This window comes from Oncorhynchus keta, chromosome 7 (assembly GCF_023373465.1).
Source record: "Oncorhynchus keta strain PuntledgeMale-10-30-2019 chromosome 7, Oket_V2, whole genome shotgun sequence".
Classification (NCBI taxonomy): domain Eukaryota; kingdom Metazoa; phylum Chordata; class Actinopteri; order Salmoniformes; family Salmonidae; genus Oncorhynchus; species Oncorhynchus keta.
The window spans coordinates 11619350-11644800 of NC_068427.1; the positions used below are offsets into that span (position 1 = coordinate 11619350).

At 46.8% G+C, this 25451-nt stretch overlaps 1 protein-coding gene across 7 annotated transcripts in view; it reads left to right on the plus strand.

The window, feature by feature from the left end:
- The window catches only part of LOC118385797 (plakophilin-4-like), a 121747-nt gene that overhangs the window by 36711 nt on the left and 59585 nt on the right, over window positions 1-25451 (plus strand). For all 7 annotated transcript variants that reach the window (XM_052521968.1, XM_052521969.1, XM_052521972.1 and 4 more), the window contains 5 exons: window positions 11030-11142; window positions 20201-20235; window positions 23172-23297; window positions 23739-23941; window positions 24387-24936. In XM_052521968.1, coding sequence (XP_052377928.1) covers window positions 11030-11142; window positions 20201-20235; window positions 23172-23297; window positions 23739-23941; window positions 24387-24936 — 1027 coding nt within the window. The remainder of the gene's footprint in view (window positions 1-11029; window positions 11143-20200; window positions 20236-23171; window positions 23298-23738; window positions 23942-24386; window positions 24937-25451) is intronic.

The window sequence follows — 25451 nt, forward strand, 5'->3', positions numbered from 1 at the left end:
TATAATAACTACAACATAAAACTTCTTACCTGGGAATATTGAAGACTCATGTTAAAAGGAACCACCAACATGTTCTCATGTTCTGAGCAAGGAACTTAAACGTTAGCTTTCTTACACAGCACATATTGCACTTTTACTTTCTTCTCCAACGCTTTGTTTTTGCATTATTTAAACCAAATTGAACATGTTTCATTATTTATTTGAGGCTAAATTGATTTTATTGATATATTATATTAAGTTAGGATAAGTGTTGTTGTAATTGTCATTATAACAAATTTAAAAAATGCTTTTTTGGTCCTCCAATAATCGGTATCGGTATCGGCGTTGAAAAATCATAATCGGTCGACCTCTAATTCAGACCCCTTGACTTTTTCCAAATGTTCTTACGTTACAGCCTTATTCTAAAACGATTAAATACATTTTCTTGCTCATCAATCTACACACAATACCCCAAAATGAAACAGTAAAAATGTTTTTTCCCCCCACAAATCTATTAAAAATAAAAAACTGAAATACCTTATTTACATAAGTATTCAGACACTTTGCTATGAAACTCGAAATTGAACTCAGGTGCATCCTGTTTCCATTGATCGTCCTTGAGATGTTTCTGCAACTTGATTGGAGTCCAGCTATGGTAAATTCAATTGATTGGACATGATTTGGAAAGCACACACCTGTCTATATAAAGGTTGACAGTGCATGTCAGAGAGAAAAACCAAGCCTTGAGGTCGAAGGAATTGTCCGTAGAGCTCCCAGACAGGATTGTGTCAAGGCACAGATCTCGGGAAGGGTACCAAAACATTTCTGCAGCATTGAAGGTCCCCAAGGGGCGGTCCCCAAGGGGCGGCAGGTAGCCTAGTGGTTAGAGCATTGGGGCGGATCGAATCCCTGAGCTGACAAGGTAAACATCTGTCGTTCTGACCCTGAACGAGGCAGTTAACCCACTGTTCCCAGGCAGGCTGTCATTGTAAATAAGAATGTGTTCTTAACTGACAAGCCTAGTTAAATAAAGGTAATATAAAAATATATATATTTAAAAAATTACACAGTTGCCTCCATCATTCTGAAATGGAAGACGTTCGGAACCACCAAGACTGCCTGGCCAAACTAAGCAATCGGGGGAGAAGGGCCTTGGTCAGGGAGGTGACTAAGAACCCGATGGTCACTCTGACAGAGCTCCAGAGTTCCTCTGTGGAGATGGGAGAACCTTCCAGAAGGACAACCACCTCTGCAGCGCTCTGGCAATCAGGCCTTAATGGTAGGGTGGCCAGACAAAAGCCACTCCTCAGTAAAAGGCACATGACAGCCACTTGGAGTTTGCCTAAAGACTCTCAGACCATGACAAACAAGATTCTCTGGTCTGATGAAACCAAGATTGAAATCTTTGGCCTGAATGCTAAGCGTCACGTCTGGAGGAAACCTGGCACCATCCCTACGGTGAAGCATGATGGTGGCTGCATCATGTTGTGCGGATGTTTTTCAGCGGCAGGGACTGGGAGACTAGTCAGGATCGAGGGAAAGATGAATGGTGCAAAGTACAGAGAGATCCTTGATGAAAATCTGCCCCAGAGCGCTCAGGACCTCAGACTGGGGCTATGGTTCACCTTCCAACAAGATAACGACCCTAAGCACCCAGCGAAGATAACGCAGGAGTGGCTTCGGGACAAGTCTCTGAATGTCCTTCAGTGGCCCAGCCAGAATCCGATCGAACATCTCTGGAGAGACCTGAAAATTGCTGTGCAGCGACACTCCCCATCCAACCTGACAGAACTTGTGCTTCCACAAAGTACTGAGTAAAGGGTCTGAATCCTATGTAAATGTGATATTTTGATTTTTTTTAAACATGTTTTTAAATTCCCTACAGCAAAAAACTGTTTTGACTTTGTCATTAGGTGGTATTGTGTGTAGATTGATGGGGGGGGGGAAATAATTGCAATCAATTTTAGAGTAAGGCTGTAACGTAACAAAAAGTGGAAAAAGCCACGGGCTCTGAATACTTTCCGAAAACTCTGTACCTCACCATTCCTGCCTATCTACTATATATGTGTGTGGGAGAGGAAGTGCCGAGTCGACAGCAGGAAATGGACATCTATTTCACTCACCTCCGCATCATGGCTTCTCAATCGTTCACTTCGCTGTATTCGCGGACAGGCTAGTCGTGGTGTCGTCAGTACTGTACCACAAGTCGGGTAGGAGACATGTTGAAGAAAGGGACTGCCTTTGTTCCCACACTGAAAGGTCTAGTATTAGTCTATTATTAATTCACTAGTAGTCTACTACTAGTCACTTCCAGGTGAAACTAATGCCAATGGACTTCCTTTGTAATTCCAACACCTTGATTGTTGTAGAAGAGGCCTATTAACAACCCCCTGCTGTGCTGTTGCAGATTGGTATTGTTTTCTTCTGTCAGCATGTTGATGATTCATATTGTTACTGTTGTTTGTCTCTGAGCAGGGATCATCCGTTTGAGAAGGGGGCTTTGGAAAATGTTCACAAACCCCATGATGACGATGATTCTAATGATTATTCATCTCTCATGGCAATTGTGGGAGAAAAGTGTGAAGTACAGTAGGATTAGAACTAGTTCTACTATGTCGTTTTTCACGTGGTCCCAGACCTCGCAAAAAAACTCGCAAGAAAAGCATTCGCTGTTTTCCGTCACAGTAGCCATCATGCTCCAAAAAAACATTAGAAATGCATGAAAGTGCCGCCTGAAAATATATTGAAATCCTTCGCTGCTCGGGGATGGTAAAATTGCAGATGTCATATGTTGTCATTTTATTGTCTCTATCTCCTATGGTTGAGCAGAGCGTGAGGATGAGTCTAGGAGAGGGACATGCCACCTCTGGCTCTACCTGTCATTGGGCCTCCTCAATTCATTCCAATTCCAACTTTATTGTTCCAGTTGAGTAATTCATTGTGCAGCCAGGAATATGGAAGATACAACATGTCCAGTTGAAGTCAGAAGTTTACATACACCTTATCCAAGTACATTTAAACTCTGTTTTTCACAATTCCTGACATTTAATCTTAGTAAAAATTCCCCGTCTTAGGTCAGTTAGGATCACCACTTTATTTTAAGAATGTGAAATGTCAGAATAATAGTAGAGATAATTATTTATCCTGTCCCACTGGGTCAAACGTTTCGAGTAGCCTTCCACAACCTTCCCACAATAAGTTTGGTGAATTTTGGCCCATTCCTCCTGACAGAGTCAGGTTTGTAGGCCTCCTTCCTCGCACACGCCTTTTCAGTTCTGCAGCAAATTTTCTATAGGATTGAAGTCAGGGCTTTGTGATGACTATTCCAATACCTTGACTTTGTTGTCCTTAAGGCATTTTGCCACAACTTTGGAAGTATGCTTGGGGTCATTGTCCATTTGGAAGACCCATTTGCGACCAAGCTTTAACTTCCTGACTGATCTCTTCAGATGTTGCTTCAATATATCCACATAACTTTCCATCCTCATGATGCCATCTATTTTGTGAAGTGCACCAGTCCCTCCTGCAGCTAAGCACCCCCACAACATGATGCTGCCACCCCTGTGCTTCACGGTTGGGATGGTGTTCTTCGGCTTGCAAGTCTCACCCTTTTTCCTCCAAACAGTTCTATTTTTGTCTCATCAGACCAGAAGACATTTCTCCAAAAAAGTACAATCTTTGTCCCCATGTGCAGTTTCAAACCGTAGTCTGGCTTTTTTATGGCAGTTTTGGAGCAGTGGCTTCTTCCTTGCTGAGCGGCCTTTCAGGTTATGTCGATATAGGACTCGTTTTACTGTGGATTTTAATACTTTTGAACCTGTTTCCTCCAGCATCTTCACTAGGTCCTTTGCTGTTGTTCTGGGATTGATTTGCCCATTTCACACCAAAGTACGTTCATCTCTAGGACACAGAATGCATCTCCTTCCTGCGCTGTATGATTGCTGCATGGTCCCATGATGTTTATATTTCTGTACTATTGTTTGTATAGATGAACGTAGTACCTTCAGGCGTTTGGAAATTGCTCCCACGGATGAACCAGACTTGTGGAGGTCTCAATTTTTTTATGAGATCTTGGCTGATTTCTTTTGATTTTCCCATGATGTCAAGCAAAGAGGCACTGTGTTTTTGAAGGTAGGCCTTGAAATACATCCACAGGTACACCTCCAATTGACTCAAATTATGTCAATTAGCCTATCAGAAGCTTCTAAAGCCATGACATCATTTTCTGGAGTTTTCCAAGCTGTTTAAAGGCACAGTCAACTCAGTGTATGTAAACTTCTGACCCACTGGAATTGTGATACAGTGAATTATAAGTGAAATAATCTGTCTGTAAACAATTGTTGGAAAAATGACTTGTGTCATGCACAAAGTAGATGTCCTAACCGACTTGCCAAAACTATAGTTTGTTAAGAAGAAATTTGTGGAGTGATTGAAAAACAAGTTTTAATGACTCCAACCTAAGTCCACGTAAACTTCTGACTTTAACTGTAAGTGCAATAGATATGTAAGGAGAGTGGAATACAAAGTGTTAAAAAAGATCCACCAAACAGTGACGTGGTGTGAGGAGGAGGATGCTTGGTGCGCATCTGGGACAGGACATGAGGAGCCTACTGTTGAACACTGGACCTAGACTATCCCCTCATATTTTCATATGGTCCTTTGCAGCTAAATTGGTAAAGCATGGCTCTTGTAATGCCAAGGTAGTGGGTTCAATTCCCAGGACTACCCATAAGTACAATGTATGCATACTTGACTATAAGTCCCTTTGGATAAAAGCAACTGGTTAAATGACATCTACTATTACATTTGCATGCTCTGGCTGAGATACATTCCAAAAAAAAAACATGCTTCTTCTGGCCCAAGGCGGCCAAGCCAAGGTCACCCAAACTAGCCCACTGAACATGATGGCTCAATCATGCCCAATCAGGCCATGAGGAGAGGAGAGCCTGTTGGAGTGGAAGTGATCAACAGCTTCTAATCAGAGCCCGATACCTCTATATACTGTATGACTACTAAAAATACACTGACACAGTGGATCCTGTATAACGTTGGCATGACCTCACTGTGCCTGGCCTATAGGGCCAAAGACTGGTCTGCTTCCCTTCCTCTCTGGTATGAAGTTACAATGCCACTGTTGCAGTCTTTCTCATTCTTTATTGCGGTGTTGAACGTGTTTCCTAAACTAACGAACTCTTCAATTCCTACTTGTTCTATTTCGTAGACTTTCATTTTCAGCGGAGAAAACGTCATTTACGGGGTTTTAGGAAAAATGTTGCGAGAGGCCCTCCGTTGTCTTATCACGAGTGCATCCCAAATGGCCGGTGTTAAATGTAGTGCACTTCAAAGTTATAAAGGGACCCCTCAATGGGATTTGCTGGATAAATAAAGGTTTAAAAAAATCAAAAATAGGGGGCTATTTTAGGACGCAGCCCATCATGTCAAGTGTAGACCTGTAGGTGGAGTGAGAGGCTGTGCTGAGGCTGCACGACAGGACAGAGTAGAGTAGAGGCCAACGCTTGAAGCTTTGAGCTGAGTCTACCAGAGTCACTGTCCATTTATGCCTCTGCATGGGGTCATGCAACCCGGGGCGTGGTGGTATGTCATCGGTTTGTACTAGGCCCTATGAAGTAGGACAGGCCGAGACAGAGGGGGACAGGATCTGATTCAGCGCTGGGTGACAGGGCAGATAGGCCCGAGGACTGACACTCATTGTCATGCCGAACAATGAGCAGAGCTTAAGCAGAGCAAAGCGCATGTTGGTACAGGACGACCAGCCTTCATTGTCTCCAACCCTCCTTCCACTAAGCCTGGCACGGGCCGAGGGGGGGGGCTCTCTCGCCGCTGACATGGGATAGATAAACACAGCCTTGTTTAATGGTCGTTACCGCGGCCTTCGTCCTGACGCGTCGCATCATTAAGCTGAATAGATGTGTCCCATTTTGTGTTTCGCCGACTCTGCAAACTCACTGAATTATACATGGGGACCAGAGCAGAGCCGGTCTATTTGAGGCTGTAATGGACGCGCCACTTAGGCTGTGTTGTCTTTGTTCTTGTTTCATTAGGTTGCCGCCTGTAGTGACGAGCACAGATGTAGGATCTTAATTTGAACCAGTTTGCTACACCGGAAAATAATCCTGCATCACCAGGAAATGTGAATTAATGGACGTTTTTGTAGGGGTTGGTACGTTTGTTTCGTAAGAGAAAATCCATTCTTAAATTTCAAAGTGGAAATTACAAACCTTAGAGGCCTTTTTAAAACTCAGGTACACTATACATTTAAATGTAAAGTTCTCCTGCAAAAAGGGTGATCAAATTACGATCCTACATCTGTAACAGCCTGGTGTGAGAAGATAATAATGAATGTATTGGATCCACATTTGTCGCGGGCTTCATACGGCTAATAAACCTATGTTCTGGAAATTCCTATTGAAATGTATGAGAGAGAGGTAAAAGTCATAAAATATGTTTTCTGTTTTGCGTCATAGGCTAATAAAGGACAAGGAGAGGGACATTGAGGACGACGTCTTAATAATATTGATGGCCACCTGAGAGAGGAAAAAAACTAGCAGATGCAAGAGGGGAGGATTGTTTGCTGCAGGGTGGAGACGGAGAGGCTAGCTAGCTCTGCTTCGTACAGGAAGCTCTGAATCTCCTCCATGCAGGCAGGCGTTCCGCAGTGGAGGCGGGCTTGGGGTACAGAGCGTGGGTAGGACAGGCTTGGGGTACAGAGCGTGGGTAGGACAGGCTTGGGGTACAGAGCGTGGGTAGGACAGGCTTGGGGTACAGAGCGTGGGTAGGACAGGCTTGGGGTACAGAGCGTGGGTAGGTCAGGCTTGGGGTACAGAGCATGGGTAGGACAGGCTTGGGGTACAGAGCGTGGGTAGGACAGGCTTTGGATACAGAGTGTGGGTAGGCCAGGCTTGGGGTACAGAGCGTGGGTAGGACAGGCTTGGGGTACAGAGCGTGGGTAGGACAGGCTTTGGGTATAGAGCGTGGGTAGAACAGGCTTAGGGTACAGAGCGTGGGTAGTGTTAGGCTTGGGGTACAGAGTGTGGGTAGGATAGGCTTGGGGTACAGAGCGTGGGTAGGACAGGCTTGGGGTCCAGAGCGTGGGTAGGACAGGCTTTGGGTACAGAGCGTGGGTAGGGCAGGCTTGGGGTACAGAGCGTGGGTAGGACAGGCTTGGGGTACAGAGCGTAGGTAGGACAGGCTTGGGGTACAGAGTGTGGGTAGGACAGGCTTGGGGTACAGAGCGTGGGTAGGTCAGGCTTGGGGTACAGAGCGTGGGTAGGACAGGCTTGGGGTACAGAGTGTGGGTAGGACAGGCTTGGGGTACAGAGTGTGGGTAGGACAGGCTTGGGGTACAGAGCGTGGGTAGGATAGGCTTGGGGTCCAGAGCGTGGGTAGGACAGGCTTGGGGTACAGAGCGTGGGTAGGACAGGCTTGGGGTACAGAGCGTGGGTAGGACAGGCTTGGGGTACAGAGCGTAGGTAGGACAGGCTTGGGGTACAGAGTGTGGGTAGGACAGGCTTGGGGTACAGAGCGTGGGTAGGTCAGGCTTGGGGTACAGAGCGTGGGTAGGACAGGCTTGGGGTACAGAGTGTGGGTAGGACAGGCTTGGGGTACAGAGCGTGGGTAGGGCAGGCTTGGGGTACAGAGTGTGGGTAGGACAGGCTTGGGGTCCAGAGCGTGGGTAGGACAGGCTTTGGGTACAGAGCGTGGGTAGGACAGGATTGGGGTACAGAGCGTGGGTAGGACAGGCTTGGGGTACAGAGCGTAGGTAGGACAGGCTTGGGGTACAGAGTGTGGGTAGGACAGGCTTGGGGTACAGAGCGTGGGTAGGTCAGGCTTGGGGTACAGAGCGTGGGTAGGACGGGCTTGGAACTGGGATCAAGCATTTAGAGTCATATGGCAGCAGCAGATGCCCCTCTCTGCCCTGTTTAATCAGAAACACAATCTGGATTCTATGGAAACCTGCTGCATTGGAGTTATTCAGTAGAAGATGCAACACTGTTTGCCCTTGGCTGTGCATTATCTAGTAGCTCTGAGACCAGGTTTCCGCCCGTCGGACATTCAAGGCTGCACAGTCAAACGGGAGAAGGCAAATAAATGGTGAACCAACCATGTTCATGACATAAGACACCTATTTCTTTGTGTTTACTCACAAACATATGTACATCTTCCAGAATGTGTGATTTAAAGTGTTTTTCTGGTCATACATGGTCCATGATAGGATTGTGTTGTATCCTGTGACAAGTGTTTTCTGCAGTGAGCCAATGAGAAAGGGCAGAGGCTGTGGAACTAAAGCCTATATGTGTTATTTTCTTCCTGGAAAGGTCGTTCACCCTTTCCATCCAAAATGGCACCCTATTCCCTATATAGGATCTGGTCAAAAGTAGTGCAGTACAGATGTAGGATCCTCATTTGATCAGTCTTTAGTTGCTGAAGATTTTCCTGCGCAGCAGGATATGCAAACTTGTCGTGTCTTCGAGGTTTAAAAGGTCTTCTAAAGTTTGTAATTTCCACTTTAAATTGTCAGACTTGATTTGCCCTAACTAAAATGTATCAAAGCCTCCAAAAAAAATGTCTGTTAATTATAATCCAACATTATTTTCCTGCTGTGGGAAACTGGCTCCAATTAAGATCCTACATCTGCACATAGGGAATAGGGTACCAGTTGGGACGCACACCGTTATCTGTGTTTCTATCGGGCTCTCAAATGTACTTTGTGATACACCGCAACACTCTCTGCGCCACAATATTAACTCTTGGATTCTGGCGGTCTGTTTTTCTCTGTGATGCCAAAGGATGACCACAACTCTCTTAGCCTACACCGTGAACTGCAAAGTCTATTTGTTCCGAGGTTTTATGGGCGTTTGAAAGGATAGAGCACTCTTTATCTGTTTTTAGACCCTGTTACTCTGCTGTAGTCTAAACAGATACTCCCACGCTAGTGATTTGACAGCGTAGCCAGTTAAACTGCACACTCGCTTCGAAGGGATGCATAGGAAAGTGTAATGGGCAGAGACGTGCACGTATCAGTGATCTTCATGCGCTATCAGAGAGGTTTAATAGTAGGTGTAATGTGGTGCGAGTGCTGCAGTGCTGCCGAGAGTGCATGGGGATAGGTACAAGCTGTTGGGTTTGCACACACACACACACACACACACACACACACACACACACACACACACACACACACACACACACACACACACACACACACACACACACACACACACACACACACACACACACACACACACACACACACACACACACACACACACACACACACACACCGAACGAAGCGTTGAGCTTCATTCGGACGGATGAGCAGTTACAAGATCACCCGGGGACATATTTTGCTAGACGTCACTAAAATGATACCATCGTCTCGAAGACCGTGAACTTTTATTTATATTTGATTGAATAACCCGAGAACCTGGAATAGCAAGACTCAGACTAAACCGATAAGGAGATTTGGTCTTGACGTGTTCTCTATGCCATTATCTTTGTTGACTACGTCTATACAATAGTTTTGTTTCACAAATGTGCACACAGATTCTCGGTTCTTGAAACAGAAAATACGTTTCCCTCGTTTATTCTATACGTCTCTAAAGCGGCTGCCGCGAAGGATTTATTGATCATTTCCTTCTAAGTATATCAGTGTCAGTCTTCCTGTCAGGACAGAGGGCTGTAGTATACTCTACAGAGGGGTCTGTTTCAGTCCCCGTTCCGGAGTAGTATCCTCTGTTCTGTGTCTGCTAGCGGCGGGAGCAGAGCCACCTTGTAGATGTTCCTACTTCCTGAGGAAACTGCAGCGTGGCCTGTTTCTCTGTCTCTGTCTCTCTCTGTGTGGAGCGGCAGGGCTTAGCAGAGCTCCCCTCTCCCCTCTCTGCAGCAGCCAGGCTGCACATGGCCACTACTGAGCCAGGGGAGGGCACAAGGCAATGCAAGGCAGGCGGAGGAGGAGGGGAAGGAGGGAGGGCGGGCGGGCGGGAGGGGGAGCACTAGCTAACGCTCTCTTCTGAGCCAAATGAGTCTCCAGTCAAGAGAGACATTCTCGTGGCACCTCCAGAAGTTAAAGAGGGGTGGTGGAGATGAGGCGTGAAGCGTGGGCAGCCTGAAGCCACCGGGACAGTGGCTTACTTCCTCTGGAGGAGTAGAGGGCTGTGACTGGCTACAGTTATATGGAAGGGGCTACAGCTGGGCTGGGGAGAGAGAGAGAGAGCTAGTCGAGCTAGATTATCGCCTATTAAGGTGAGTGGGAATGGGTCTGTGTACACGAGAGAAAGAGAGAGAGAAACAGACTGAGTCCCGGGATGTCTGTGTGTGACAGAGAGGGGGTGGCATGGGTGCAAGGAAAGGGCTGTGTGTGATGTATGGTTGTACTAGTAGTAGTGTGTGTGTGTGTGTGTGTGTGTGTGTGTGTGTGTGTGTGTGTGTGTGTGTGTGTGTGTGTGTGTGTGTGTGTGTGTGTGTGTGTGCGTGTCATGTATACATGTAGATCTAGTAGTGTGTCCGCGCGCTTGTATATGTGAGGCTCTCTTCCTGTGACATGCTGCAGTGCGTGAAGCCAGGCTGAGACACAGAGAAAGAGAGCCCAGGTAGAACCCTAGGCAGGCAGCCTCACTGGGGTTCGATAATTAGAAAAGTCAGATGCTGCTTCCTGCATTGCTCCCTGCGGACAACCTAGTAGAAGCAAGGCTGAATAACACTGTTTTTTGCCCAGGCTAAAGTGGTACTTCAATCTCTGTGTGTGGGCTGTGCATTGTAATGCACATGTGGGACTGTGCGTGTGCGTGTGTGTGTGTGGTGTTTTTGTACGTCCTCTATGGCGCTGCGTCTGTTCCTCAGAGCTGTCAAACTGTTATCCTTCCTCCTCGTCGGCATCATCTTCATCCGTGTAGTTTCATTGAACCTTTTATTGAACCAGGAAATCCCACTCAGACCGGAATACCTGTTTTACAAGGGAGCCATTCTGTAAGGCATGGCATCTCTGACCTTGTGTTCCTGTCTCTGTCTTGTCTTTACTGTCCTTCTGCAGGAGCTCCAGTTTGAGAGGCTGACCAGGGAGCTGGAGGTAGAGAGACAGATTGTGGCCAATCAGCTGGAAAGATGCAGACTTGGGGCCGAATCGCCAGACACTGCTAGCGGCAGGTAATGAGCACATACACATGCATACATACACATGTGTGCATGAAAGCACACACACTCACAGAGAGCCTACATGCTGGTCATAGCTTGGCACATAGCTACTTCTTCAGTCGCAGCAGTGGGCCGTAGTTTAGCATCTTGGCACAGGAATACAGTGGCGGCGAATTGACGTCTAAATGGACTGTGTATATGGAACAGAGATGGCGACGTTATCCTAGACGTTCTCATCAATTCACCTTTCAGTTTGACGAGCCATGACATTGCTGTCGGAAAACAAACACACACAGTATGTTGTCTATGGTAGCAGATGTTGAAAAATGGTTGATGTGGACAGTAACAGGGGCTGCTTTTCAAAATCACAAAAGACACACCTTCGCCTTGTGCCCTTGGGGGAATCCCCGCGGCCATATTTGTTGCTGTTTAGCCAAGCGAGGGAAGTTGGCAGTGTAAGCCCCTGGGCCCTCGTTTTTGATCGAGTTTGCGAGTGTACGATTATGTTCTTAACTGACTGGCCGAGTTAAATAAAGTTTCAATAAAACAAAATAAAAATGTTCTGAAACGGCCCAATAATTCAATTGGCGATGATTCTACATCCGCTAAGAAAAGTCAGCCGATACTTAAAACCAACATTCATTTGGAGAAGTCAACATACAAGTGTAAGTTTAAAAACAAAATGAGTGTAAATAAGTTTGAAATTGTGCTACTAATGAACATGACGGCTCAAACACGTATCATAAAAGTAAGGATGTTTTTGTTTGGTTAGCGTTTTGGAAACGTTAGCTTGCGCAACACTTTCCCCCTGACACTTATACATTGTAATTTTCGATTTGACCTGATATAGCAGGACGGCTAACATTCGATGTCTGCGCATGCGTTGTCTTCGAGCCAAGATGTGAAATGCAATGTAAGGCACACAATAGTTCCATGGTGACATAAAACACAACCGTGGGATGAACGAGTGACACATTCCCGGGCAAGAGCGGTCCATTTCAAATTAATTCATTCTTCCCTCGCCCCTCGCCCTGCAAGTGTCAACTTCTCAGACGTCATGAACCGTCATCAGAAGTGTCCACTTCATTTGAGGGATGAGGGGAGAGGGTGTGTATTTTAAGTGTTTGGAATGCAACCAGGGAGAAACGGCTGGATGTTCACTGCTCGGGCCTCATTTATATCGCACGAAGAACGCAATATAACTGAACAAAATGTTGATCTTGCGTCGATGTACAAATTGCGCCGTTGCACACGTATTTTTGCTAGGCATTATGTGTTGCGTATAAATGAGCCTTTGGTGAAGTGCTACTGTACTGTATAGGTTATAGCTAGCAGCCCTTGGGTTGCTGCCTGGGCTAGAGGAAGTATTCAGTCAAAACGGCGTGCTGTTCCGCCTCACGGACCACCACACACAAATATGTCCATGAGAGGCTTCATTAATCACGTTAGCCAATAGGGTTGGGGCGATTTTGCTATCGCGTCGTCTATCGGTGATGTTTGACAGCCATGGATGATGGTGAGGACATCGCGGTGTCACAAACTATGTCACTGAGGTTTGGTGGACGTCCTTGTATCATATTCTTTCCATTAAAAAAAAAGATGGATTTAACACTGCTCAGGGGGATGTTCAACGTTTGGGATGTTTTTTTTTTAGAACCGAGCCCCAATTGGTGCCACTCCAGAACTTTATCCTAGTGTTGTTTTGTTCGCTCCTTGCACTTAATGATGTTGTTTGTTGAGATATGCTCTCTAATAAACTCTGGGGCTTTCCAGAAAAAGGTGTATTTAATCTGAGATCACATGACACTTTAGTTGCACACAGGGGGACTCCAACTAATGGTGTGACTTTTGAAAGTAATCGGTTGCACCAGCGTTTATTTAGTGGTGTCACAGCAAAGGGTGTGAGTACTTACACAATCAAGACTTTTAACGTTTTTTATTTGTAAATAACTTTGAAAAATATGCTTAAAAAAAATGTCTCACTTGAACATTGGACTTTTTTCTGTAGATCAGTGACAGACATTAAATCCATTTTAATGACGGGTAACACAATAAAATGTGGAAATGTCGAAAAGGGAGGGGGGGTGAATAGTTATGCAAAGCACTGTAGATTGTAGAAAGAGCGGAAAGCACCAAAGATGTGCAAATTGTCAGATAGGGCCTAACGTCGTTTTTTTCCACTCCTGGTTTGTTTGAAAATCGTCATTTCCTTTTTCTCCCCGTTACCCATTCGATTTGAATGTTACTTCTCGGCTTAGGCACAGCCTACTCTAATGATCAACCATTAAGTTAATCTACAGGCCTAACGAAGTTCCATCTCAGAAAGTTGTTTGCAATTAGCCTAAATAAAAACATAGCTGGTACAGTAATAACGAGAGAGAACAAACAATCGCAAGATAGACTAATCAAATATGACGTTTCAACAAACCGGGTCCATTTCTGCTTTACTTGACCAAAGTATCAGCAAAATAAATTGTACCACTAGGAAATCAAACATACAGTAATATAGGCTTACACATCGGCTAGGCTACTGTTTACGTTCAAATCGCTGAGCTTTTCCGATGTCTGGCTAACTCTCCTCACTGCATGCTCACGTTGAGATGCTATATGGGCGTCATCTTGTGTTGCTGGATTTATTTAAGAAACTGTTGAGGTTTTTTTACGTCCTAAATGAGACCCTGTTCGGCTAAATAGTGCGTTACTTTTGACGACGCGCTGGTCAAAAGTAGTGCACTATATACGGAATAGGGTGCCATTGGTGACGTGTCCTGTATCTAATTGGAAGATATGGTTTGAAGTAATCCACCTATGCAGCATTGGATAACAGTGAATTATTAGTATTTTTTACCTCTTTGGTGTTGCTGTTTGAAGAACGTGATGATGTGCTGTTGAGTAGGAATGTTAATTGTGAAATGCTGCTGGGGAAAATAAGAGAGGAGGTTAATGGCCTGTGACTTTTGAGGGGAAATTGCTTAATGGACACATTTTAGTGGCTCCTATTAACACCGGGGTTCTCTGTTGGTTTATGCATATCGCAGCTTTTATTAAGTCAAGTCAGTCAGGGATGCACCGTGCTGCTGTGAGAAGATTATTATCAGTCTGGTGTCTTGACTAATGGAAAAGGCATGTCGGGTTGTGTGGGACACTGTCCGCGTCTGAAATGATACTCCATGTAGTACACTACTTTTGACCGTAGGGAGTAGGGTGCAATTTCAGACACACCCAGTGGACACAATGTGTTATGTTGATGAAATGCTGTCTCTTTGTGGCTCGCCCGTTGCCAGTATAGTTCTATGTGGGTATAGTGCTTCCGCTCTTGAAAGTAGAGTGTACCCTGATTCATGAAAGCTCCTTTCGTGACTAGTAATAACCCCGAGGTCCTCACATGAGGCATCTCCTCGTCCAATAGCAGCACTCAGTGTGAGTGTCCATTACAGCTCTCAGGGCTCAGCGAGCTGCAGATAGAGGCGTGGCCAGAGAGTCTTCAAACAAAGGCTGTCCTACAGGGGAAATTGTTGTAAAAATTGGCAACAGGGCTATTTGCTGCTATTTCCTCCACAAGAGGCTTCTGCAGCCTCAATGAGAGTGGATCTAGTCATGATATTGATCCCATTTGTTGACGTTAGCAAGGTACAAGTACCATTTTCTCCCTACAGGACAGGGGAAATTTCCTCTGGTCATATTCTCAGCTCTCACAATCGGTAAAGGCCTACATCATAACAGGGTGTGGTTTTACGGGGTTATTTTCAACCTGGTCACTTCTACACAATAAATTCCAATCATGTGATGGCCGTGGGTAGTTGGAAGAGGTTGTGGCCTTTTGGTGACCCTAACAAGAGTAATGGGCTTTGGGGAGGTCATATTATGTCTAGGATAGCCTGGTGGCCAGAGAGTTGTGTGGTGCTGCCTGCACTGTACTGACTGCGGTGCCTTTTGGACCTATTCACTTTTTTTGGGGGGGGGAGTATATATATTAGTGTAGATACATAGATATTTGTTGTTGTATTCTGTCAGAAAAGGACGTGTCACTTTCAGAAAAACATATTGGTCAAGCTCAGACATTTTTATGTTAATTTTACAACCTATTAGGTGCATAATCCTAACAGGGTGGAAAAGTGGAGCCTAAATGAGCCATAGCGAGTGAGCAAGATTGAGCTAGCTTAATGGTGAACACTTGAACATGAGTTTAACTTCTCTATCAAACGTATTTTTTACATTTTGAAACGTGGCTAATTTACTGTATCGTTTAGCGTAACAGGATGGAAATGTATGAGTGTGACATACAGACAGGCAACATGAAATAGATCCAAATAGATCCAACTGAGTATTTATATTTATTTACCTTTGCACTATTGTTTCTCCCACCAAAGAAATGTCGAAGCTTCCTGAATGTGGTGTCATTGTAGGAAGGGGTTGTTTTCTTAAATGGAGAATTACAACAAACTAACAGGGTGGAGAGCGATATCAGAGACATGGAGCACATCTTCAATTAAATAATAATAATGAATACAATAATCATGAAAAACATGTTATTGATGACTTGGAAAAATGTTATTGATGATTGATGACTAGGAAAAACGTTATTGATGACAACAACTAGGACTATGGTAGTCCTAGAAGAAATATTTTATTATTTTATGCCTTATATGTCTTGTGGACGTTGATGAATAACACCCAGGACATGGCAAAAACACATCCACTGAAAAAAGAGTTTGAAAAAAACAGCATTCAACTCCCTTTCAAGATCCATATATGTATTTTTTTAAAGGTACCTTACATTTACCCTTTTGGGATCTACATTTTACACTAAATAAGAAGTGATGTTTCCTGAGGACAGAAAAGGCCCCGTATTCTAGGAATGACTGGCTGTGGAGGGCTGGGAAACACTCCCTGTACTGAATGAAGGATGTTGAACACTAACTGGTTGGTACTGACTGTACAATCTGGGTAAAGCTCCTTGTACTACTGACTGAGGAGGGCTGGGTAATGCTTCCTGTTCTGTACTGAGGAGGGCTGGGTAATGCTTCCTGTTCTGTACTGAGGAGGGCTGGGTAATGCTTCCTGTTCTGTACTGAGGAGGGCTGGGTAATGCTTCCTGTTCTGTACTGAGGAGGGCTGGGTAATGCTTCCTGTTCTGTACTGAGGAGGGCTGGGTAATGCTTCCTGTTCTGTACTGAGGAGGGCTGGGTAATGCTTCCTGTTCTGTACTGAGGAGGGCTGGGTAATGCTTCCTGTACTGTACTGAGGAGGGCTGGGTAATGCTTCCTGTTCTGTACTGAGGAGGGCTGGGTAATGCTTCCTGTACTGTACTGAGGAGGGCTGGGTAACGCTCCCTGTACTACTGACTGAGGAGGGCTGGGTAACGCTCCCTGTACTACTGACTGAGGAGGGCTGGGTAATGCTTCCTGTACTACTGACTGAGGAGGGCTGGGTAACGCTCCCTGTACTACTGACTGAGGAGGGCTGGGTAACGCTCCCTGTACTTCTGACCAAGGAGGGCTGGGTAATGCTCCCTGTACTGTACTGAGTAGGGCTGGGTAACGCTTCCTGTACTGTACTGAGGAGGGCTGGGTAACGCTTCCTGTTCTGTACTGAGGAGGGCTGGGTAATGCTTCCTGTACTGTACTGAGGAGGGCTGGGTAACGCTTCCTGTACTGTACTGAGGAGGGCTGGGTAACGCTCCCTGTACTTCTGACCAAGGGTGGCTGGGTAATGATTTCTGTACTGTACTGAGGAGGGCTGGGTAACGCTCCCTGTACTGTACTGAGGAAGGCTGGGTAACGCTCCCTCAACTGTACTGAGGAGGGCTGGGTAACGCTTCCTCTACTGTACTGAGGAGGGCTGGGTAATGCTTCCTGTACTGTACTGAGGAGGGCTGGGTAACGCTTCCTGTACGATACTGAGGTGGGCTGGGTAACGCTTCCTCTACTGTACTGAGGAGGGCTGGGTAATGCTTCCTGTACTGTACTGAGGAGGGCTGGGTAATGCTTCCTGTTCTGTACTGAGGAGGGCTGGGTAATGCTTCCTGTTCTGTACTGAGGAGGGCTGGGTAATGCTTCCTGTTCTGTACTGAGGAGGGCTGGGTAATGCTTCCTGTACTGTATTGAGGAGGGCTGGGTAATGCTTCCTGTACTGTACTGAGGAGGGCTGGGTAATGCTTCCTGTACTGTACTGAGGAGGGCTGGGTAACGCTCCCTGTACTGTACTGAGGAGGGCTGGGTAATGCTTCCTGTACTGAGGAGTGCTGGGTAATGCTTCCTGTACTGTATTGAGGAGGGCTGGGTAATGCTTCCTGTACTGTACTGAGGAGGGCTGGGTTGCGCTTCCAGCTCCCTGTGTGTCGTGAAGCAGCCTACAGGGCTAAGCCATCAGCATCATTAGTCTAGGCGAGAGAGAGTTGTTGGCTTCCCACTCTGGGATCAACACAGACCCAGCATCTCCTCCACATCCCTATTATAATGGAAGAGATTTTCCTCATCCTAATGTCACAGCGTTTTTTCTCAATAGGCCATCCGGCCCATCAATAGAGGTGACGTCATGCTCAAGTGTTCTGATGAGGCTCATTCAATTTCATTACACCTCCAGGACAGCAGCAGCCCTTCATATCAGTCATCTGGGCTGGTACAACTTGATCAGCGAGACTTTCTGAGTGGGTTGAGACTGATGAGGAGACCTCCCACCCGGGGAATGGAAGCTCCAGATACAGATGTAGGATCAGCTTCCCTTCCTCCAACCCTAAGCTTAACCATTAGTGGGGAAATGAGAAACTGACCCAAGATCATTGTCTAGGGGGCAATTTCACCCTACACTGGAATGGAAGCCTACCTCCAGAGTGATATGATTGTGAGCTTGATTATCCGTCGTTATCAAAAACGATAACGACGGCGGTGGGGCGGGACCGTGGCGCTGCTCTTCTTCCTGTCAGGGATGGGTTTGCTTGTAATGTTTGTGAGTATCAGTAGTTTACTGCCTTGGTCTCCCTCCGCCCACCCAGGTGGCTGTGACTGTGAGATGGGTCTGGGTATGATGGTAGCAGGAGTTTGGGTCCGCATCCCAAATGGGACCCTATTCCCTATATAGTGCGCTACTTTTGACCCTGTTCAAAAGTAGTGCTCTTTAAAAGGAAATAGAGTGGCATATGGAACGCAGCCTATGCCACTTCATCTGCCATGGCTCAATGGAGCATACCTCTCCTTGCTTCCTCTTTTAATTGCCCGCGTCTCGTTGGCATGCTGATCGCCCTCCCCTTATACTAGAAGCTCATTTAACATCCCCTCGAATGGTAAGATCCAGTGAGCGAACGGCAGCAGCAGGGTCATGGCAATAATGACCCGCTAAGATATTTTATTTGAATGCACAGGGGCGGGAACCCTGCTTTAAGGTCCAGCGCTCAAACAATTCTTCTCTTTGACTCTTTAGAAATTACCACAATGTCCTTTTCGCTAAAGATAATTTTCTCATGTCATTGAAGCTGTCTGGGTCCAGGTAGCTGTTAGATCAAACTTTTTTACAGTGTGTTTTAGTTTAGTTCTTCTGTGCTCTGAGGGGTCTTCCCTTAAAATCAGTTTGAAGTGGCTGAGGTTTGCAATAGGGGAGCCGCTCAGGGCCTGGTGTTATGGCCGCTCTCATTGACGAGAAGAATGAATCACATTTCCTCTCCCAGACAGAGAGTTCATCCCAAATGGCACCCTATTCCCTACATAGTGCACTACTTTTGACCAGGCAAGTGAGGTCTGGGTCCAAGGTAGTGGTCAATATAGGGGATAGGGTGCCATTTGGGATTCACAGCAGAGTTTGAGCTGCCTGCCTGCCTGCTCACCTTCCCACTGATCCAGGAACAGGCACGAATGACCCCGCCATCCATCACACTCCCTGCCTATAGATCCATTTGGCTCTGCTTTCCCAGCAGGCTCTGGTCAGAAGTAGTGCACTACACAGGGAATAGGGTACCATTTGAGACTCAAGCCTCGGTGTTTGTCTGAGGGCCATGATGTGTTTTTAAAATGGACCTTCTCTCCGGCCGCCAAGCTTTTATACCTCATTATTCCTGGGAGACAACTGCAGCTCTATCGCTGAGAAATATGTATACGCTCAACATGCAGTAAATCAGAGCGGTCAGATGTGTGTGTGTGTGTGTACGTGTGAGCGTGTGTCTGTTCTATCTGCATCCATCTGTATGTGTGTCTGTCCATGCCTGTGCGTCCAGGTGTGTGTGTGTACACGGGTCATGCTTGCCTGCTTCCTTCCGTCTGTGTGTTTTATCCTCGGCGGCGTATTGCCGTTTTTGCCGCGAAATCAATATGTTTTCTATTTACTGTACCAGCGCTGCCCTACAGCCTCAGAGCCTCAGCCAGGATGAATTGCAAAACCTGACCTTTTCCGTTTATTCGCAAAGTGTGCTTCTCAAGCACCGACGAGGATGAAAAATAACCGCCGCAAACATCAGGGAACCAGGATGATCCTACTCGTACTCTGTCTGTCGTGGCAGGAAAGATCACAACTAGAGAGGCTAGAGAGGAAAAGGGGATGCCTAGCAATATCAACGTATTTATTCTACTGTAAATGAGAAGTCCTTGAGCCATGGGACATGTTCATCTCTTACTGTAAATTGCAATTCCACTACTGATATGTAGCGAGCAGTGTTTCTGTCTGTCCCCCTAACTGTTCTGCCTAATGTGGTTTCTATTTCAGTTGTACAACTGAATGCATTCAACTGAAATGTGTCTCTCCATGTGTATGGAGGCATATTCTGCATTGCCATAACAATTCTCTCTGTTTCTTTCTATATTTCGTCCGGTCCATTATTGCGTCTGCACTTAAGAGGGGCCATTCCATTTCATCTTTACAGTGAATGTTTGGGCAGGTCCCAAACGGCACCCTATCGTCTTACATAGTGCACTACTTTTGACCAGAGTCCTATAGGGAATAGGGTGCCATTTGAGACGCACATTTATCTAAAGCGCAATTGAATAGGCCCTACATACTCAACTGGCGGACCGCCGACCAGATCCGGAACCAGAACGGGGTCAATCCTATCTAATTCCTCCTTCTCTCTTCTTTTGTCTTTCAGCTCGTCTGAGAAGTCTCTCCCCTGGAGATCTGCAGGTAAGGACTGCTCCTCTTTCCTTACCTTCACCGTGCCACTGTTCCAAATGGCGCCCTATTCCCTTTATAGTGCTCTACTTTCCACCAAAAGTAGTGCACTTGTGAATCAGGTGCCGTTTGGGTTGCATCCCATGTCACCAATCACCATATGTAGACACACGTATTATTTTTAAACACTGAAAAGCATATCATTATACCATGCCATAGATAATGTATGTCGTACGGCTGCTGACTGAACTGATAACAGTCTCCTCTGGCACATTTCAAATTCGATACTTATCTCGCGTTAATCCCACCCTCTCAAACCTGAATACCTTCCCCCTTTCCCTCCTCTCCAACTCCCCGAGATGACCCCCCAAAAAAAGAAATAGATGTTTTTATTGTCACATACTTAACGGATCCCCAGACACAGCAGCCGCTGCTGCTGGAATTGATGAAGTGCATTTTACTCGTGTGTTTCATGGCTTATTAGCCTTATAATGGAACTAAGTGAATCGGCGCGGTCGTCATTCATCTTTTATTGCGGATCTTGTCAGAGGGACCCTATGGGGTTACGATTGTACATATGCACTGGGAATGTTAATATAGCTTGTCCCGGTATGGTTTTGAATTTTTCACTCGCTCCAGTCGGTTTGTTGCTGAAAAGGGATACAATAACAACAAGCACATGGGTTTCAAATGGCACCCTATTCTCTGGAATACAATGCATAAGGTTCTGGTCAAAAGTAGTGCCCTGTGTAGGGAAAGGGGTGCCATTTGGGGGCGCATGCTATTTGGATGAGTATTGATTTCCTTGTTGTAGTTGATAAATCGTCGTTAGCCAACGGTAATGTGTTTTTCTAATCCAAATGTGAAGCAGAAATGATAGCTGACGTTTATTGATATTAAGTGAGCGACAGGCTGTGTGGAGGAGGAGAGAGGACCGTTGTTTGCTCAGTGTTTTAATCAACTGTCTAGCCGTAATGGTGTGAGTTAATAACCAGGGTATTATTTTGTCTTCCTTAGATTGGAACTCCTCCACCCTGCATTATGTTAAGTTGGAGGCCTGCGCCCCAAATGGTGCCCTACTCCCAATATAGTGCGCCGCTTTTGGCTAGAGCCCTACGGGGGGCTCTGTGGGCCCGGGTCAAAAGTGGTGCACTATATAGGGAATTTGGGACGCAGACGCAAAGTGTTATGGGTGAGAGAGTGTGATTGCAGTGGAATGAGCTGCAGTGTGCTGCTGTAGAGGATAATGACTATGTCTGGCTGGGCTGCTTATTACCCTCCCGGGCTCATGTCCCATTCGCCAGTCGCCAGGCTGTCAATTAAAGTAGGAAGTGTTACTGTGGAGATAGGCTTTCGTTCACCTCGAACACTGGGGCGGCACAGTCACAGGTTGTGTCCCGAATGTCACCCTACTTCCCTAATAACCTGTACTACTTTTATCCTTGAGCCCTTTGTGACGGATGCACACTTTAATCCCATGATTCAGGGGGAGGGGTCGGAGGGATGTAACACTCTTTCATTGCGTACAGTATCATTTCTCAAACAGGTTCAGTAAAGATGCCCTGAGGGCAGAAATGACAAATAAAGTGTCAGAAAGGTTCACTGTCTGAAAGGTTCCTCCTAATATGCTGAGTGGAGTGGGAAGGGGGGTGAAGCGTCGCACAGGACACAGACCGGTTGAATTAACGCTGTTTCCACGGCGTTTTAACCCACGTTGGACCCAACGTGGAATAGACCTTGGCCCGCTGGGCTGTTTTTGTGGGGAATACAGCTGCCGTTATGGGCAGAAGCGACACCCCTATCAGATCATTTCCCGTTGTTGTTCTGTGAATTCTGCTTTTAGCCATTTCCTTTTTATCCTCCTCTTTTACGACGTTTTCCGCCATGGAATTCAGTCACGTGGCGAGCGTGGCCTTTTGAAAAATGTAAGTGTCCGCCTCGCAGCGCACAGTGAAATAGCGGTAATTTCACATCCGCCATAATAATGGCAGCAGCAGAATTGACTGAGGTACCGTAGTTGCAGCCAATCCGTACCCCTAGAGGCGGCGGCGGCGTCGAACAGAGACGGTGGACCCCTGGCAAAGAAACGGGTGGCTGAGACACAAGTGGGAGCACAAGCCGCCAGGCCGTCAAACCAGCGAGGCGTCGGTGTTAACAGGTCTGTGCAAACAGCCACAACAGAGGTCTCGTTCTCCGTGAAATCCAGCCTCCCTCCTCATCCATACATGTATGCCAGCCAACAAGGCCCCTCCCTCCAGATCAATGCCAACGCGTGCGTCCCAATGTCCCAGCTGTTGGAGCGGAGCTCATTCACACCTGTCGCGCTTAACTCGATGTTGATTGCGGAGCAACATTGGGCAGCAGCCTATGAGATTACCAGTGTAATTGTTCCTCCTCGTCGCCTCACTGGCTGCTCTCATGGCGTGTGTACCAAATCGCACCCCATTCCCTATATCTCCCTATGGGGGCCCTGGTGAAAAGTACTGCACTGCATAGGGAATAGGGTGCCATTTGGGACGGAACCCGGGGAAACTTTATAGTTTGGAAACCGTTTTCGAGGGAGGATTTTCATCAGTGTCCTGGCACCGCAAAATAGGAGCACAAGAAATGTCTTAGAATGATAACAAATAGGAACAATTTTGGAATTTACACGAGTGTGAAAGGAATGTGGTGGAATTGATGTTATTGCCCGGATGTGAAATCTTTTAACTTCTATTTACCGTCTCTTGCAATTGGACTGCCTTTTGCTCCTCCATATGTATACCGCCATTTAGCAGACTTTAAAAAAAAATCCAAAGTGACTTAACATAGTGTGTACACTACATTTTCCTATTGGTACATATACCTATGGGTGGCCCCCAGCGGGAATTGAAGCCACAATTCTTACGTTGCCGTGCTCTGCCTGCTGGACCACACAGGCAGCACTGACTTCGTTCTCCCTTTCCCAGATGCCTCGACCTCGGGGGAGTCCAAGTCTCGGGTGACAGACAGCTCTCAGTCGCCCACCTACCGCCTCAGAACAGAGCAGGAGCAGGTGGTCCTCTACTCCCCAGAGCAGAACTCGCTCCATGAAAGTGAGGATCTAATGCAGCTAATTACTAATGCAGCCTCGGGTTCCACTGTGGTGCTGCTCTCTCTCTCTCTCTCTCTCTCTCTCTCTCTCTCTCTCTCTCTCTCTCTCTCTCTCTCTCTCTTTTCTTGCACTTTTTCCCTTCCCTTCCCCTCCTCTCATTTTTCTTTTCTTGTCTCTTTTTCTCTCTCTCGTTCTGTCTCCCTCCTTCCCTCTCTCTATAGATTGAATGAGTCAGTGGATGCTACAGTGTGGAAGGGTAGGCAGGTGAAAACAGTCACTGTGTGAGGTCATTAGCACTGTGTGGACTAGCTAAAGGTCATGTAGTGCTTTGAGGACACTCACACTCTCTCCACTCTCCCTCTCTCTCCCCTCCCTCACTATGTTTCTCTCTCTCTCCTTCTGTCCCTCTCGCCCTCCTTTCCTCTCTCCTTCTCTCTCTCAGGGTCTACAGGGAACTCCCGCAGCTCCACCCAGATGAACTCGTACTCAGACAGTGGCTACCAGGATGCCAGCAGTTACTACAGCAGCCAGAACCAGAATAATCTGGCCAAGGCTGAGCTGAGAATGCAGCACTCGTACCCAGGCACAGGCGGCACCTCCACCCTCCTGAGGACTGCCAGGGCTGAGGGCCAAGCTCAGGTCCAGGTACGGACACGGAGCAGAGAGCACACCGTCTGCGGCAGCCACGACCATGGAGTTGTTTAGAGGGCACACCGTCTGTGGCAGTCCCGGCCATAGAGTTGGATAGAGGGCCGCATGCTATCACAGAAGCGGAAATGGCGAAGATAGGCGATGAGCTCTCTAGTACATCTCTATGGTCGTGACTCAGACACTGACTGGTGTTGAGCACACAGATGCTACTGCCGGCTACACACAAGTCACAGGGAGATGGTGGGGAAGTTAGAGAAAAGAGAGATGAATAGAACCTAGTATACTCCCAAAAGACATAGATATAGATGTGTATATATAGACATAGATATTTGTTGAATGTCTAATGGAGATCACCGTAAATAGATGTTAGGGCTCTATTAAATGTGGTGTTAAAACGTGTGGGGGTTCCTCAGTAGTTTCTCCCTGTCCGTTCTGGCAGGCTCCGTTGTTAACCGCCACAGCGCCGGGTCGAGCCATGAGGAGGGTGAGCTCGGTGCCCTCCAGGACCCAGTCCCCGGCCTACGGCAGCAGTGTGTCCCCTTCTCGCGGCTCCCTGAGGGCCACCATGGGTAGCAACTACGGTTCTCCCATCATGACGGAGCCCAAGCCCCTGTCCAGTATCTTCTCCACCACCCTGCCGTCGGCGCAGCGCGCCGGCTCCCCTTTCAACACCCAGAAGAGCTCCCCTGCAGCCCTGCGCCGCATGGGCAGCGCCAACTCCCGCTCGGGCAGCGCCAGCCGCGCCACCTCGCCCTACCTGGGGTCGGCATCGGGGCGCATGGGGTCTCCCTTAACGATGGTGGACGGCCCCCTCACCCAGCAGCCGGTGGGGTCGTCGGCGTCTCCGGTGCGCTCCAGCATGACGGCCCAGCCCCAGCACTATGGCTCCACCTTGCCTCGCTCGTTGATCCACCACGACGCAGACCCCTACGGAGCCCAGAGCTATGACGTCTACGAGAGGATGATCCCACGGCCTGACAACCTCACAGGTCCGTTCTTATGCCTTCCCCTTTGTACACAAATACCCAGAAGGCCATATAGATTTTATTTTATTTATTTCACCTTTATTTAACCAGGTAGGCTAGTTGAGAACAAGTTCTCATTTACAACTGCGATCTGGCCAAGATAAAGCATAGCAGTGTGAACAGACAACACAGAGTTACACATGGAGTAAAAAATTAACAAGTCAATAACACAGTCGAAAAAAAATTAAAAAAGAGAGTCTATATACATTGTGTGCAAAAGGCATGAGGAGGTAGGCGAATAATTACAATTTTGCAGATTAACACTGGAGTGATAAATGATCAGATGGTCATGTACAGGTAAAGATACTGGTGTGCAAAAGAGCAGAAAAGTAAATAAATATAAACAGTATGGGGATGAGGTAGGTAAATTGGATGGGCTATTTACCAATAGACTATGTACAGCTGCAGCGATCGGTTAGCTGCTCAGATAGCAGATGTTTGAAGTTGGTGAGGGAGATAAAAGTCTCCAACTTCAGCGA